Source organism: Dreissena polymorpha, chromosome 6, assembly GCF_020536995.1.
Source record: "Dreissena polymorpha isolate Duluth1 chromosome 6, UMN_Dpol_1.0, whole genome shotgun sequence".
In the NCBI taxonomy this organism is placed as follows: Eukaryota; Metazoa; Mollusca; class Bivalvia; order Myida; family Dreissenidae; genus Dreissena; species Dreissena polymorpha.
This window is the reverse complement of record NC_068360.1, coordinates 36,108,943-36,126,306: the sequence shown is the minus strand read 5'-3', so window position 1 is coordinate 36,126,306 and position 17,364 is coordinate 36,108,943. Positions and strand designations below refer to the sequence as shown.

At 37.4% G+C, this 17,364-nt stretch overlaps 1 protein-coding gene across 3 annotated transcripts in view; it reads right to left on the bottom strand.

Moving 5' to 3' along the window:
- Positions 1-17,364, bottom strand: part of LOC127833269 (TPR and ankyrin repeat-containing protein 1-like) — a 140,263-nt gene that overhangs the window by 93,928 nt on the left and 28,971 nt on the right. For 2 of the 3 annotated variants that reach the window (XR_008027288.1, XM_052358434.1), the window contains exons 10-17: positions 15,959-16,106; positions 14,776-14,940; positions 10,856-11,095; positions 10,142-10,304; positions 9,359-9,459; positions 8,109-8,251; positions 6,094-6,219; positions 4,707-4,857 (exon numbers count right to left, since the gene is read on the bottom strand). Coding sequence is in view for 2 of the 3 variants with exons in the window: in XM_052358434.1 (XP_052214394.1) it covers positions 4,707-4,857; positions 6,094-6,219; positions 8,109-8,251; positions 9,359-9,459; positions 10,142-10,304; positions 10,856-11,095; positions 14,776-14,940; positions 15,959-16,106 (1,237 nt within the window). In the remaining variant the exon portion in view is untranslated. Of the gene's footprint in view, positions 1-4,706; positions 4,858-6,093; positions 6,220-8,108; positions 8,252-9,358; positions 9,460-10,141; positions 10,305-10,855; positions 11,096-14,191; positions 14,289-14,775; positions 14,941-15,958; positions 16,107-17,364 lie in introns of those variants that run through there. The other variant, XM_052358435.1, reaches the window with a different exon arrangement.

The following is a 17,364-nucleotide window of genomic DNA, read 5'->3' as shown; positions in this document are numbered from 1 at the left end:
TGGGCACTAACAAGCGACTTCTTGCTGCCCTCTTTCTGAGTAGTGTTAATGGGTATTAACAAGCGACTTCTTGCTGCCCTCTTTCTGAGTAGTATTAATGGGCACTAACGAGGGACTTCTTGCTTCCCTCTTTCTGAGTAGTATTAATGGGCACTAACAAGCGACTTCTTGCTTCCCTCTTTCTGAGTAGTATTAATGGGTATTAACAAGTGACTTCTTGCTTCCCTCTTTCTTAGTAGTATTAATGGGCACTAACAAGCGACTTCTTGCTTCCCTCTTTCTGAGTAGTATTAATGGGTATTAACAAGCGACTTCTTGCTGCCCTCTTTCTGAGTAGTATTAATGGGTATTAACAAGGAACTTCTTGCTGCCCTCTTTCTGAGTAGTATTAATGGGTATTAACAAGCGACTTCTTGCTGCCCTCTTTCTGAGTAGTAATAATGGGTATTAACAAGCGACTTCTTGCTGCCCTCTTTCTGAGTAGTATTAATGGGTATTAACAAGCGACTTCTTGCTGCCCTCTTTCTGAGTAGTATTAATGGGTATTAACAAGCGACTTCTTGCTTCCCTCTTTCTGAATAGTATAAATGGGCACTAACAAGCGACTTCTTGCTGCCCTCTTTCTGAGTAGAATTAATGGGCACTAACAAGCGACTTCTTGCTGCCCTCTTTCTGAGTAGTATTAATGGGTATTAACAAGCGACTACTTGCTGCCCTCTTTCTGAGTAGTATTAATGGGTATTAACAAGCGACTTCTTGCTGCCCTCTTTCTGAGTAGTATTAATGGGTATTAACAAGCGACTTCTTGCTGCCCTCTTTCTGAGTAGTATTAATGGGCACTAACAAGCGACTTCTTGCTGCCCTCTTTCTGAGTAGTATTAATGGGCACTAACAAGCGACTTCTTGCTGCCCTCTTTCTGAGTAGTATTAATGGGCACATAGGGACTTCTTGCTTCCCTCTTTCTGAGTAGTATTAATGGGTATTAACAAGCGACTTCTTGCTGCCCTCTTTCTGAGTAGTATTAATGGGCACTAACAAGCGACTTCTTGCTGCCCTCTTTCTGAGTAGTATTAATGGGCACTAACAAGCGACTTCTTGCTGCCCTTTTTCTGAGTAGTATTAATAGGTATTAACAAGCGACTTCTTGCTGCCCTCTTTCTGAGTAGTATTAATGGGCACTAACGAGGGACTTCTTGCTTCCCTCTTTCTGAGTAGTATTAATGGGCACTAACAAGCGACTTCTTGCTTCCCTCTTTCTGAGTAGTATTAATGGGTATTAACAAGCGACTTCTTGCTTCCCTCTTTCTTAGTAGTATTAATGGGCACTAACAAGCGTCTTCTTGCTTCCCTCTTTCTGAGTAGTATTAATGGGTATTAACAAGCGACTTCTTGCTGCCCTCTTTCTGAGTAGTATTAATGGGTATTAACAAGCGACTTCTTGCTGCCCTCTTTCTGAGTAGTATTAATGGGTATTAACAAGCGACTTCTTGCTGCCCTCTTTCTGAATAGTATAAATGGGTATTAACAAGCGACTTCTTGCTTCCCTCTTTCTTAGTAGTATTAATGGGCACTAACAAGCGACTTCTTGCTGCCCTCTTTCTGAGTAGTATTAATGGGTATTAACAAGCGACTTCTTGCTTCCCTCTTTCTGAGTAGTATTAATGGGTATTAACAAGCGACTTCTTGCTGCCCTCTTTCTGAGTAGTATTAATGGGTATTAACAAGCGACTTCTTGCTGCCCTCTTTCTGAGTAGTATTAATGGGTATTAACAAGCGACTTCTTGCTGCCCTCTTTCTGAGTAGTATTAATGGGTATTAACAAGCGACTTCTTGCTGCCCTCTTTCTGAATAGTATAAATGGGTATTAACAAGCGACTTCTTGCTTCCCTCTTTCTTAGTAGTATTAATGGGCACTAACAAGCGACTTCTTGCTGCCCTCTTTCTGAGTAGTATTAATGGGTATTAACAAGCGACTTCTTGCTGCCCTCTTTCTGAGTAGTATTAATGGGTATTAACAAGCGACTTCTTGCTGCCCTCTTTCTGAGTAGTATTAATGGGTATTAACAAGCGACTTCTTGCTGCCCTCTTTCTGAGTAGTATTAATGGGTATTAACAAGCGACTTCTTGCTGCCCTCTTTCTGAGTAGTATTAATGGGTATTAACAAGCGACTTCTTGCTTCCCTCTTTCTGAATAGTATAAATGGGCACTAACAAGCGACTTCTTGCTGCCCTCTTTCTGAGTAGTATTAATGGGCACTAACAAGCGACTTCTTGCTGCCCTCTTTCTGAGTAGTATTAATGGGTATTAACAAGCGACTTCTTGCTGCCCTCTTTCTGAGTAGTATTAATGGGTATTAACAAGCGACTTTTTGCTTCCCTCTTTCTGAGTAGTATTAATGGGTATTAACAAGCGACTTCTTGCTGCCCTCTTTCTGAGTAGTATTAATGGGCACTAACAAGCAACTTCTTGCTGCCCTCTTTCTGAGTAGTATTAATGGGTATTAACAAGCGACTTCTTGCTGCACTCTTTCTGAGTAGTATTAATGGGCACTAACAAGGGACTTCTTGCTTCCCTCTTTCTGAGTAGTATTAATGGGTATTAACAAGCGACTTCTTGCTGCCCTCTTTCTGAGTAGTATTAATGGGTATTAACAAGCGACTTCTTGCTGCCCTCTTTCTGAGTAGTATTAATGGGTATTAACAAGCGACTTCTTGCTGCCCTCTTTCTGAGTAGTATTAATGGGTATTAACAAGCGACTTCTTGCTGCCCTCTTTCTGAGTAGTATTAATGGGTATTAACAAGCGACTTCTTGCTTCCCTCTTTCTGAGTAGTATTAATGGGCACTAACAAGCGACTTCTTGCTGCCCTCTTTCTGAGTAGTATTAATGGGTATTAAAAAGCGACTTCTTGCTGCCCTCTTTCTGAGTAGTATTAATGGGTATTAACAAGCGACTTCTTGCTGCCGTCTTTCTGAGTAGTATTAATGGGTATTAACAAGCGACTTCTTGCTTCCCTCTTTCTTAGTAGTATTATTGGGCACTAACAAGCGACTTCTTGCTTCCCTCTTTCTGAGTAGTATTAATGGGCACTAACAAGCGACTTCTTGCTGCCCTCTTTATGAGTAGTATTAATGGGTATTAACAAGCGACTTCTTGCTTCCCTCTTTCTGAGTAGTATTAATGGGCACTAACAAGCGACTTCTTGCTTCCCTCTTTATGAGTAGTATTAATGGGTATTAACAAGCGACTTCTTGCTTCCCTCTTTCTTAGTAGAATTAATGGGCACTAACAAGCGACTTCTTGCTGCCCTCGTCGGAGTAGTATTAATTGGCACTAACAAGCGACTTCTTGCTGCCCTCTTTCTCAATAGTATTAATGGGTATTAACAAGGGACATTATGCTGCCCTCTTTCTGAGTAGTATTAATGGGCACTAACGAGGGACTTCTTGCTTCCCTCTTTCTCAATAGTATTAATGGGCACTAACGAGGGACTTCTTGCTTCTCTCTTTCTCAATAGTATTAATGGGCACTAACGAGGGACTTCTTGCTTCCCTCTTTCTCAATAGTATTAATGGGTATTATCAAGGGACATTATGCTGCCCTCTTTCTGAGTAGTATTAATGGGCACTAACAAGCGACTTCTTGCTGCCCTCTTTCTCAATAGTATTAATGGGCACTAACGAGGGACTTCTTGCTGCCCTATTTCTCAATAGTATTAATGCACACTAACGAGGGACTTCTTTCTGCCCTCTTTCTCACTGGCATTAATGGGCACTAACGAGGGACTTCTTTCTGCCCTCTTTCTGAGTAGTATTAATGGACACTTACAAGAGACTTTTTGCTGCACTCTTTCTCAATAGTATCAATGGTAATTATGAAAGCTTACAGCTTCCGAAAATGCTCTGTCATGCAGCTATCTATTAATTTGAAGGAACCAGTCTGTTCTAAAACCATTCTTTACACTCTGTCTTTGTGTTGCAGTTTTTAGTGCTTTTAGATAAGAAACGCACAAAATATATTTTAAGAGCCCGAAGATACTTCTTATTGCATATAAGAGCCTTACTCTAGTAAAACTGAGCTGTATGCATGTGAGTTAAGTGTCATCCAATATTAGCATATGCAGTCCCCAGGGGCTAATCACTGAGCTGTATGCATTTGAGTTAAGTGTCATCCCATATTAGCATGTGCAGTCCCCAGGGGCTAATCAGGGACACTTTCTATCAAGACTGGAATGTTTTTTTTATTATAGGAAGCCACTTTCTCTAAACAAACAAATCTTAAGAAGGAAGATATTGCCGTCCCTGTATAGCCAGTGCGGACTGAACAGAACTGTTCTGGGACGACATTTACTTAATTAAGCCCTGCTTTCCCAGAGCCCAGCTTGTAAATAAAATAAAAACAATCAATATACGAGCCGTGCTCTGTGAAAAGGGGGTTAAATGCATGTGCATAAAGTGTCATCCCAGATTAGGGACAACACTTTCTGCTTTTATGATATTTTCTGTTTAAAGAAAGTCTCTTCTTAGCACAAATCTAGCTTAGGCGGAAAGTGTCGTCCCTGATAAGCCTGTACAGACTCATAGACTAATCTGGGACGACACTTTACACACATGCATTAAACCCTTTTTCACAGAGCATTGCCCATATACTGATAATTTATATTGATATAAAAATAGCAGCTTTCAAAAAACAACTACATGCTTACTCAGCGTTTGCAGCACAGGTGCAAGCTCGACCAGGATTTCAACCTTCACCTTGTCTTCCGTGATGGGGCAAAGGTAAGCATTACAAAACGCCTGCACTGACTTCATGAAGTCTTTCAAGCCTTTCAAGGCCTTGCCAACACGAATATGGGCCTGCAAAATTGGAAACACAGTTTAAAACTTTAAATAAGGCCGTCATGATTATCTAAAGTAACAAGGATTAACCTTCTCATGAGTTTACCACACATTAGCAATGCCCCCTATAAATAAATGTTTAAATGGAGAAAATCAGCACATTTATTGTAACAATTAAATGCCCTTAATAATGATTATTAATAACTTTATGCATTCTATGCTTTCCAAAGCCCTTAATCATTCTAAGAAGTTTCAGTTGAATTCAAAAGTAGTAACAAAAGCTCCGCGGTCGGAGACAAATGCCCCCCCCCCAAAAAAAAAATAAAAAAAATAAAATTGAAGTGACCTTAACCTTGGACCTAGTGACCTCAATTTTAATAGTGGTCATCTACTGTCCATGACAAATGCACATGTGAAGTATCCAGCCAATCCGTTAATTTGTTGACAACTTATTTATCGGAAACGATTTTCACACTTAGTGCGACAGTGACCTTGACCTTTGACCTAGTGAATCCAATTTAAAAAGGGGTTATCTACTGTCCATTGCAAATGCACATGGGAAGCGTCAAGCCAATCCGTTTAGTCGTTGACAACTTATTGATCGGAAACAATTTTCACACTTAATGTGACAGTGACCTTGATACTTGACCTAGTGACTCAGTTTTAATAGGGGTCATCTACTGTCCAAGGCCAATGCACATGTGAAGTATCAAGCCAATCAGTCAATTTGGTGATGAGTTATTGATAAAAAACGAACTGGTCTACCGACAGACAATCCGACAGACAGATCGACATCCAGCAAAACAATATACCCCCTCTTTATCGAAGGGTGCATCATAATGTTTCATTAGAAATGGACCTAGTGACAAAGTTTTTGCTCCAACTTTATCATAAATGTAATTAGAACTTGAAATTAATATTTAAAGATAAACAATCAAACCCTCACCCCAGGAATTTGCTTAATCATAGGGGCATAGATATGTGGTGGAGGTGAGCCTAGTTGGTTAACAAAATTACATCAAGATTTGATGAGAATAATGTTTTAAGCGATTTCTATATAATATTTACTAATGTTCAACTTATAGAGCTGGATTTGAGATGAACTAACTGTTGAGACGTTTTAAATATTAATGTTTTTGAAACCTTCATTTGGGAATTTTCAGTTCACATTTGGGAAAAACATACTGTTGTCCATTGGGAATGGGTCCTCTACGGAGCCCCAACTGGAATGGAAAACAACAACACTTCACATACCTTATACCAGTGTCCATCAATGGAGACACTTTGCAGGGCATCATCATGCGCTTGCTGGTAGAAACGTAGCTTAAGAAAACACTCTGCTCTGTTTCCATAGAGCACTGCAATCTCGTGACTGCCCATCTATAAACATACATCTTGAGTTGTAATTCAAAAAGCAATAAATAACGGACACATGTAAATCAAACGTAATATATCCAGAGGTGTGGTTAAAGTACCACCTTAGAAAAGGCAAATGTTCAACCCTCTTACAGGGTTTAACTAAATTCTGTCTGTGTATATAGAGCCAGCAAAATTAACAGCTATTTGTATATATATTTTGACATTGAAAAGGAGGAAATCAGCTGAAAGGGGGAGAAATGACACCGCAAGTAGTGTATGTCAACAGTTTTATTACCAAGGTTAAAGTTTGGAGACAGAATGACAGACAGGCCAAAAACAATATACCCCCGATCATTTGACCGGGGTCATACAAATATCATGATTCCCCAGTGGCCTACAAAGAAAATTATCCTAAATCAGGTATGATTACTTTCAGTGTCCCCCCCCCACAGATTTTAAGAAACTAACAGTCAACTTAAAATCATAAATTGCAAAAGTAAGCAAATCTGCAAATTCATTCGCAATCTTAAGCCAATTTGCAAATTCAATCCCGATGTTAAGCAAACCCAAGAAAGTTAACCGCATTAGTAAGCAAAATGGCACAGTTAATCTCAGTGTTAAGGAAATCTGCCAAAATTCACAGATTTATTCTTCAATTCAATAATAACCTGAAATTTTTTAATTCCTCCCATTATCTGAATAAAAGCCAACCAAGAGCGCGATGTTACCTATTTATCTGAAGAAATTTATTATTTCATTATTTATTTATTTTTTAATCCAGATGGTAACTGCCCCTATATTGATGTTTCAGCAATCTCAAGACAACTTGCCATAGAAAGCAACACCCTTAGATTCTTAAAATATTCAATTTGAACAAAAAAAACACACGTAATAATATTACATATAATGTGGCACCCGTGCAATAGCTTTTCTCCACTGTCATTGTTATTAATTTGCAGCTAAAATGCGAACTGTTCACATGGAGTGTATATGGTATCTGGGCATGTATGTCATATACAATGCTAACCATCTGAATTCGAATCACATTTCTCATACTGTGTAATTTTTTAAAAAGCATTTTCATCAGCAAGTCATATTTAAAACGTATAGATCATTTTACCTTTATGCTCTACAAAACTTTAATTTTTAATAACTAAAGGTCTCAATTATGCATTGATGTCATTAGAATAATCAGTGACAATTTTCATTGAACTAACATTTTGGAAGCCTTTTTTGAGATTTAATTAAAAAACCATTAGCAATCTTTTAAGAACACATTTCTGTTTCACAGTTTTTTTTCCTTCGTAAAGAATGAGTTTTTCACAAAGAGAGGTCCGTGATTGAACTTCTCAAAATTTAAATTAGTTCACTACTCAAATTTTCTCTTCACCATCTAAAAAAAGTACGACTAATTTGTTCACCATTTTGAACAGTTTGTGACTCATGTTTTCACAAAATCAGGGAGCCACTCATCTGTGACATTCTTTACAAAACTGTAATCAACAAGAGATGTGTTTGTCAGAAACACAATGCCCCCTATTGCGCCGCTTTGAAATAAAATTTCAATATATCATTTGGCAGGTTTAGAAATTATCTCCCTTTTTAAGCTTATAACTTCCCTTGGATTGTATTTTTTGACTTTTGACCTTGACCTTTCACTACTCAAAATGTGCAGCTTCATGAGATACACATGCATGCCAAATATCAAGATGCTATCTTTTGCTATATTGCAAAAGTTATGGCCAATGTTAAACTTTTAGGACTGACGCACAGACTGACAGACTTACAGACGGACTGATGGACAGTTCAACTGCTATATGCCACCCTACTGGGGGGCATAAAAAGACAAACTAAATATCAAACAAAGAGCGCTATGTTCAGATTATTTTATCCTACAACTTCAGAATTACCTTCTGCATAGCAAGTCCTGATGTCATGGAGTTCAGAAGCTCAATAGCATTTGAATAATAATCCAAGGCCGCATACGCATTTCCAGCCATAAAGAGTTCATTGCCCTTCAGTTTGAAACTATAGATGTCTCCAATGATTTTGTCTGAAAGACAGCAAATGTAATGAAATCTGACTCAGATAAAAATTCATGATATTCAAATGTGAACCAATTAAGTTCCAGCCTAATCACTCATAAAAAGAAAGAAATTTGAAACCAGTAGCAAATTAAATGGAACATTTAACATGTTTAACCAAAACATTTAGCATGTTTACAACATATAGCATATTTAACTGGAACATATAGAATTAACCAGAACATATAGCATGCTTAACTGGCACATATAGCATATTTAACTGGAACATAAAGCATAATAAACATGAACATACAGCATTTCAATCTCCAATATAAAGCACGTATAACATGAACATATAAAATGTTTAAATGGAACATATAGCATAATAAACATAAACATACAGCATTTTTAACTCCAACATAAAGCACGTGAAACATGAACATATAGCATGTTTAACTGGAACATATATCATGTTTGACTAGAACATAGCACATGTTTAACTGGAACATATAACATGTTTGACTGTTACATATAGCATGTTTGACTTGCTCATGATGCATGTTTAACTCAACTTTTTAACTTGCATAAGAAGCATGTACAATTCTGACATATTGAAGTGCCTTTTCAAGTTCAATATATCAGTAAAAGGAATATGCTTAATGTCACATAAATTATCAAATAGTTGTTCCTGCTGTCCCAGAATTACACAAAATAATATGTATTTATACAACAAGAAACCAAGGTAAATTTTTGCTAGCACTGCAAGTAGATATTGTTACAATTATATCCATTGAAGAATTGCTCCAAGCTGAACGTTTTCAACTAGTTTATACCCATGCTTTAATGAGCACACAAGCAAGGTATAATAGTTTTATATGAGCCTTATTCTTAGATTACTAGGCTTAATGCATGTGTGTAAAGTGTAATCCCAGTCTGCACAGGCTAATCAGGGACAACACTTTCCTCTTTTATGATTTTTTTAATTTAAAGGAAGACTCTTCTAAGCAAAAATGCCTTTTAGGCAGAAAAGTCGTCCCTGATTAGCCTGTCAATACTGCACACGCTAATCTTGGATGACACTTTACTCATATGCATTAAACCCAGTTTTTCCAGAACCAGGCTCACATGATACTTACCAGGGTCGGCAGCTTTGAAGAAGATGTCATAAACAAACCCTGGGCAAGACCTGTCTAGGTATTCTACTGGAAGTTTACCCTCAGAATTCCTTGATGCCACACTAAAAGTAAACACAAGATGGGCGCTTAGAATACAAATTCCAGATTATTTAACTGGCATGAAACAACATGTTCTCCAATAACTGTATCTTAACTTAGATAATCAATAATGAACCTTTTTTCCAATATTTTACCTTTATTTATAAAAAAAAACAACTTAATTTATTTGTACATTTAATTGTCATGAAAGTAAATAGGTTATTATTCTAGCTTTAAAATCAACAACACTCACTTATGGTATGTTTTCCTTTGGCTAATTGAAAAATATCATTGTTATAAAACTTGTAATTCACTGTTTAACTGTTAAATAAAGTCATGATATTATTTCCGCAAATTTCTCATGTTAAACCTTTCTAAAATGTAAACTAAGTGTACGAAAGCATTAAACAAAAATATATAAGGCAAAATCAGGAAAACAGCTTAATTCAACCTAGACTGGAATTTTGTTTAGAAGAGACTTCCTTTAAACGAAAACTTCCATAAAAGCATAAAGTGTCATCTCTGATAAGCTTGTGCAGAATGCACAGACTAATCAGGGACAACACTTTACTCACATGCATCAAACCCCATTTTCCCAAAGCGAGCCATAAGAAAAAATATGTGTGATTTTGTGTACGTCTTTCATGTTGATCCACTCATAATCAAAGAAAACAACTTGAGGAAATACCCTTTTCACAATCTTACTTGAAGCCTTTTTTCAGCAAAAGCTCAGAGATCATCTTCAACACCTTAGGGTCGGGAACAGGGCGGAACTTTGTGACAGTGTGAAACACTGTGTCACCAATACCATTCCTTTCTTCAGTCTGGATGTTCAGGTTTAGAATCTCATGCAGGAGTGACAGCCTCTCTGTGTCATATACAGAAGAACAGTCTGAATGTGTAATTAAGAACTTTGGAATGGACTAAATTGTGTTCTATGCTTCAATCTAAACATTTGTTATAGGAAATAGTCATATGAGCCTTGCTCTGTGAAAACCAGGCTTATTTCATGAGCATTAAGTGTAGTCCCAGATTAGCCTGTGCAGAGCACCAAATCTTATCAAGGAAAACACATCATGTTTTCATGGTATATTTTGTTTAAAGGAAGTAAAAATCCAGTTAAGGAGGTAAGTTTCGTCCCTGATAAGCCTGTGCTGACTGATCAGGCTTATCTTGGACAATACCTTTCCCAAATGCATTAAGCCCTGTTTCCCCAGAGTGAGGCTTGTACTAAATCAACTGGATATTCATGTAAATAATTCAATTCATGTACTGTACCACAATCATAGCTTATCTGAAAGATTACAATACTATAAGCGCTGAAATTTAAGGACCTAAGTACCCTACTTTTCAAGGAAAGCTGAAAAATATAGTTGCATTTGAATCAATGTCTAAATGAGAGAAACACAATTCACTCACCAGTGGTCAATGCAAATCGAACAACAGCATGCAGAATAGTATCAGCTTCATCCACACACAAACTTTTCAAGGCCGCCGGTATGCCGTAGTGACACACAGCAACCAGTGTGGCATCCAACCAGTGAACAGTTGACTTAAGGCTTTCACATTTTTTCAGGAATTCAAACACTGTGCTGGCCTTGACCTCGAAAGTTGAGTGTTGCCCAGCAACCCCCGAGCAGATGTTGGGCATCTCATAGACTGCAAGGACACAAAAAAATAGTGCACTAAGTTCTGGGATAAATGGGCTTAATGGATTTGCGTAAAATGTCACCCCTGTTTAGCCTTTGCGGTCTGCACAGGCTTATCAGGGACGACATTTATTGGTTTTATGGATTTCTTTTAAATGAAGTCCCATCTAAACAAAAATCAAGTCTGGGTGGATAGTGCATCCCTGATTAGCCTGTTTGGACTGCTCAGACTAATCTGGGACAATACTTTACACACATGCATGAGGTCCAGTTTTTCCAGAATGCAGTAATAAAAGTACCAAAATTAAATCATTCAAAATCAAAGTGCGTATTTTTGAACAAATAAGAAATAGGATTATGTGTAAGATTGGGATAATGGCAAAAATAAACAAAACTCATTTTACATTCATGCCAATAAATTCAAAAGAGCATTTCATGTTTGGTAATTTAAAATGCGACTTTTATGTGAGTAAAAAAGAAATGAAGCACAAATGATATAATGTCCTATTCAAATCATGCCAATAAATAAGAATGAAGGTATCAAGTGGGCTTTTCTGTCTAAGTTACAAGGCCAAAGGCATCAGAGTCATAATTTATTACCGGCTAGAAATGGGTCTGAGACACATTGATACAACAAATATATTTCACTTGACACAGAAATGAGTGATTTAACACTGCATGCCATTCATGGAGAGGTGAAAATAACTCAGAAACTGTTACTTTTCATGAAGAGGAAAAGGTCTGCTTATATGTGTTGTAATAAATGTATTGTGTGTGATGTAGCTCTTACTTTACTAGCTTCAAATGAACTTCTGACAACTTTGTATTGATCAAAATATGATTGCAAGAACTGTCAAACAAGAGGACCATGATGGCCCTGAATCGCTCACCTGACTAACCAAATACAATCCCAACCCAGATTTCATCAAGATAAACATTCTGACCAAATTTCATAAAGATTAGATGAAAACTGTGCCCTCTATTGTCTACACAAGGTTTTTCTATTATTTGACCTAGTGACCTAGTTTTTGACCCCAGGTGACCCAAATACAATCCCAACCCAGATTTCATCAAGATAAACATTCTGATCAAATTTAATAAAGATTGGATGAAAACTGTGACCTCTATTGTCTACACAAGGTTTTTCTATTATTTGACCTAGTGACCTAGTTTTTGACCCCAGATGACCCAAATACAATCCCAACCCAGATTTCATCAAGATAAACATTCTGACCAAATTTCATAAAGATTGGAGGAAAACTGTGACCTCTATTGTCTATATAAGGTTTTTCTATTATTTGACCTAGTTTTTGACCTAGTGACCTAGTTTTTGACCCCAGATGACCCAAATACAAGCCCAACCCAGATTTCATCAAGATAAACATTCTGACAAAATTTCATAAAGATTGGATGAAAACTGTGACCTCTACTGTCTACACAAACAAATTGTTAATATTTTTTCTATTATTTGACCTATTGACCTAGTTTTTGACCTAAGATGGCCCGAAATGTAATCCCAACCCAGGTTTCATCAAGATAAACATTCTGACCAAATTTCATAAAGATTGGATGAAAACTGCGACCTCTATTGTCTACACAAGGTTTTTCTATTATTTGACCTAGTTTTTGACCTAGTGACCTAGTTTTTGACCCCAGATGATCCAAATACAATCCCAACCCAGATTTTATAAAGATAAACATTCTGACCAAATTTCATAAAGATTGGATGAAAACTGTGACCTCTACTGTCTACACAAGGTTTTTCTACTATTTGACCTAGTTTTTGACCTAGTGACCTTGTTTTTGACCCCAGATGACCCAAATACAATCCCAACCCAGATTTCATCAAGATAAACATTCTGACAAAATTTCATAAAGATTGGATGAAAACTGTAACCTCTACTGTCTACATAAGGTTTTTCTATTATTTGACCTAGTTTTTGACCTTGTGACCTAGTTTTTGACCCCCAGATGACACAAATACAATCCCAACCCAGATTTCATCAAGATAAACATTCGGACTAAATTTCATAAAGATTGGATGAAAACTGCGACCTCTATTGTCTACACAAGGTTTTTCTGTTATCTGACCTATTATGTGACCTTGTTTTTGACCTAGTGACCTAGTTTTTGACCCCCAGATGACACAAATACAATCCCAACCCAGATTTCATCAAGATAAACATTCTGACCAAATTTCATAAAGATTGGATGAAAACTGTGACCTCTACTGTCTACACAAACAAATTGTTGACCGACGCACACACGCACGCACACACGCACTCCGGACATCACACGGTCACAAAAGCTCACCAATTCACTTCGTGACAGGTGAGCTAAAAACACTAAATTAACCCATGTGAAATTATCAAATGCAATAAATCCTGAAATTAACACCAAAATCATTCCCAAACAATATGTTTGCACTCTTACAATAATGCAAGGAATAAAATTGTATCACAATTTAAGCTAATAGAGATTTATTTAACTTAAAGAATATTTTCAATTTAAATACAAAGAATGTACTCTTAGTACAAATATCTATTCATAAACACTGATGTGCCACTTAAAACAAAAGTACATGCGCCGCCCTGTGGGAAAACGAGGGCTAAATCCATGAGCCTAAAGTACCTTCCCAGATGAGCCTGTACAGTGTGCACAGGCTAATCAGGTAAGACACTGTCCACCCAAACTGGATTTTCCCTAATAAGAAGCTCACTTTAAACAAAAAATTCCATAAGCGGAAAGTTTTGTCCCTTGTTAGACTCTGTGGCCTGCATAGGCAAATTTAGGAAAACACTTCATGAACATGTATTTAGCCACATTTTCCCAGAAAGCAGCTAATATTTTTAAATCATTTATGACATTGAAACAGTCTAACCTGTGACATACTGTCCATATCTCTGCTTGTTCTCCATGTATTTACCTATGACATACTGTCCATATCTCTGCTTGTTCTCCATGTTTTTACCTGTGACATACTGTCCATATCGCTGCTTGTTCTCCATGTATTTACCTATGACATACTGTCCATATCTCTGCTTGTTCTCCATGTATTTACCTGTGACATACTGTCCATATCGCTGCTTGTTCTCCATGTATTTACCTGTGACATACTGTCCATATCTCTGCTTGTTCTCCATATATTTACCTGTTACATAATGTCCATATCTCTGCTTGTTCTCCATGTATTTACCTGTGACATACTGTCTGTATCGCTGCTTGTACTCTATCTATTTACCTGTGACATATTGTCCATATCGCTGCTTGTTCTCCATGTATTTACCTGTGACATACTGTCCATATCTCTGCTTTTTCCATTATATTTACCTGTGACATACTGTCCATATCACTACTTGTTCTCCATGTATTTACCAGTGACATACTGTCCATATCACTGCTTGTTCTCTATGTATTTACCTGTGACATACTGTACATATCTCTGCTTGTTCTCCATGTATTTACCTGTGACATAGTGTCCATATCAATGCTTGTTCTCTATGTATTTACCTGTGACATACTGTCCATATCAATGCTTGTTCTTCGTGTATTTACCTGTGACATACTGTCCATATTGCTGCTTGTTCTCCATGTATTTACCTGTGACATACTGTCCATATCGCTGCTTGTTCTCCATGTATTTACCTGTGACATACTGTCCATATCGCTGCTTGTTCTCCATGTATTTACCTGTGACATACTGTCCATATCGCTGCTTGTTCTCCATGTTGGCTCCCAGTATCAGGTAGGCCATGGTCTTCCACTCTGCCTTCACACTCAGCTTGCCCAACACCTGTGGCCACAGTTCTGTATCAACTGCCTTCAGCTGCCTATAGCGCTCTGCCAGAGAGGCCTCTGTGAAAAAAATTGAATTTGAATCTCCTCTTGGAAAACAGTTTCATTCATGTGCCTCACATGTCTTCCCAGATAAGCCTATGCAGTCGGCACAGGCTAATCAGGGACAACACTGTCCGCTTTGTATTATATTTTTTATTTAAAGGAAGTCTATTATTAGCAAAAATCCAGTTTAGGACGAAAGTAAAGTCCCTGATTAGCCTGTGCGGACTGCATAGGCTAATCTGGAAAGACACTTGATGCACATGTATGACCAGTGTTTTCCCAGATGGGATTCAACTTGACACATATGAATTTAAAACTTGTTTTCTCAGTGTGTGGATCATGTTAATATTTAATAAATTTAAAATTCCAAACCGAATCTATAGCATCTTTTATCTGTATAATTTGACCTTCAAATATATTCCCAATAGGATCAAAAATAGTCTGCATTTTTTTATGTATTGTCCAGTTGAGTTGCACAGAGAAATTATATAACCGACGCAATTAACAGCAATCAGCAAAAAGTGTAAGAATGCATAGTATAAGCATGACAACAGTGCTAATATTTAAATGTTCATAGGGCCCAATAGAGTGTATGTTTTAAGCGACCCTTTTCTGTTGTTTTACAGCCATGATGTAGGATATAACATGACTAAGAACCTAAGAAGTCTTACAGCTTGTCCAATCTCACTTTTCAAACAGTAAAATGTATAATTACATAAAAGATAATTACAATAAGGCATGTCATGGCATTGGCCCCAAAAGCCTTTTCTAAACAAGATAGCAATACATGAATAACTGAAGAAGTAACGGAACTGAACAAACATCTAAGTGATATAAGTGCATGTGAGTTGCTATTGTCCTTTGACATCTAGTGAAACAAAGGCCTTACGTTTCACTGTTTATAAGTATACAAGGTTTCATTTCAGTGTTTTGAACTTATTGAGAAATCGCTGGATCAAGTTTCCAGAATGGATGGACGGACTGTTGGACAATCTTTACTTTACCACAATCTTCAAAGAAAACCAGTGCGTACTTGTCAGCAGTTTCAATGTTTGAATTGCCTCCATTAGGAATGTGATCTTGTCGTCCGTGGAGACCTGCTCATATCCGGTCATGTACACATCAAAGCTCCCATCAATGTTGTTGAGGGCTTGCAGCACCTTGCCATTCCACCAATAGCCCTGTTGATACACAGGCATGATTACATTGAGACACAAGACCACAGAAAGGTCTTATACAAAGTTTCGTTAGAAACAGTGGTTAGTATTGTCCATAGAAACGAATAATGAAACTCCAGAAATATTATCAGAAGAGAAATTCTTGTAAGATCATATGACATATGACACATTATTTTGGTTCAATAAATACGCATGACACATTCATTTTTTTAATGATCTTTTTTTAATCACCTTTAAGAGAACAATGAAAAACAAAGTCATGGTATTAACCTTTGATGGAATTTTCACATGGATTTTTCAGATTTGTTGCTGTTGAGATTTTACAAGACCAAATCAAGGAATTATAAAATAATTGACCTAGACGATTGTTGACAACATACTCAGCCCGTTAAAAAGAATGGTTAAAATTATCTTATCCAGTCTCTTAAAAACATTCATAGAACAACTTAATACAAAAACAAGATGTGTTTGTGAAACACTATGTCCCCCCATATATATTTGACCTGTAGCCTTGATAGATGACCTTAAACTTTCACCACTCAAAATGTGCAGCTCCATGAGATACACATGCATGCCAAATATCAAGTTTCTAGCATCAATATTGCCAAAGTTATGACCAAGGTTAAAGTTTTGGGACAGACAGACACATACAATGACAGACAGACACATACACAGACAGACAGACAGACAGACAAACAGACAGACAGACGGCTGGACGGACGGACGGACGGACGGACGGACGGACGGACGGACGGACGGACGGACGGACGGACAGACAGACAGACAGACAGACAGACAGACAGACAGACAGACAGACAGACAGACAGACAGACAGACAGACAGACAGACAGACAGACAGACAGACAAACAGACAGACACACAGACAGACAGACAGACAGACACACAGACAGACACACAGGCAAAAGACAATATAACCCCGATCATTCGATCCAGGGGCATAAACAGATGTCATATCTACATTTAACCTTTCACCTATAAGTGTGATCTTAACCTTTCCGTGACAAACATATAGCATGTGAACTTACAGGCTGTCAATACCATGTGATCATTTGTAGCAAGCTATTAAAAAATTCCTCCATAGGACGTGTGTGACCCTGGTTTTAATAAGGAACACAAGTATTTCTTGCAGCAAGCAGTCTACACAAAGTGATAATTTGATGTAAGTTATTTTTTTTAAATTACTTTCTGTCCGAATGATCCATATCAGGCACATATTTCATATTTTGCCTCAACATGTAGC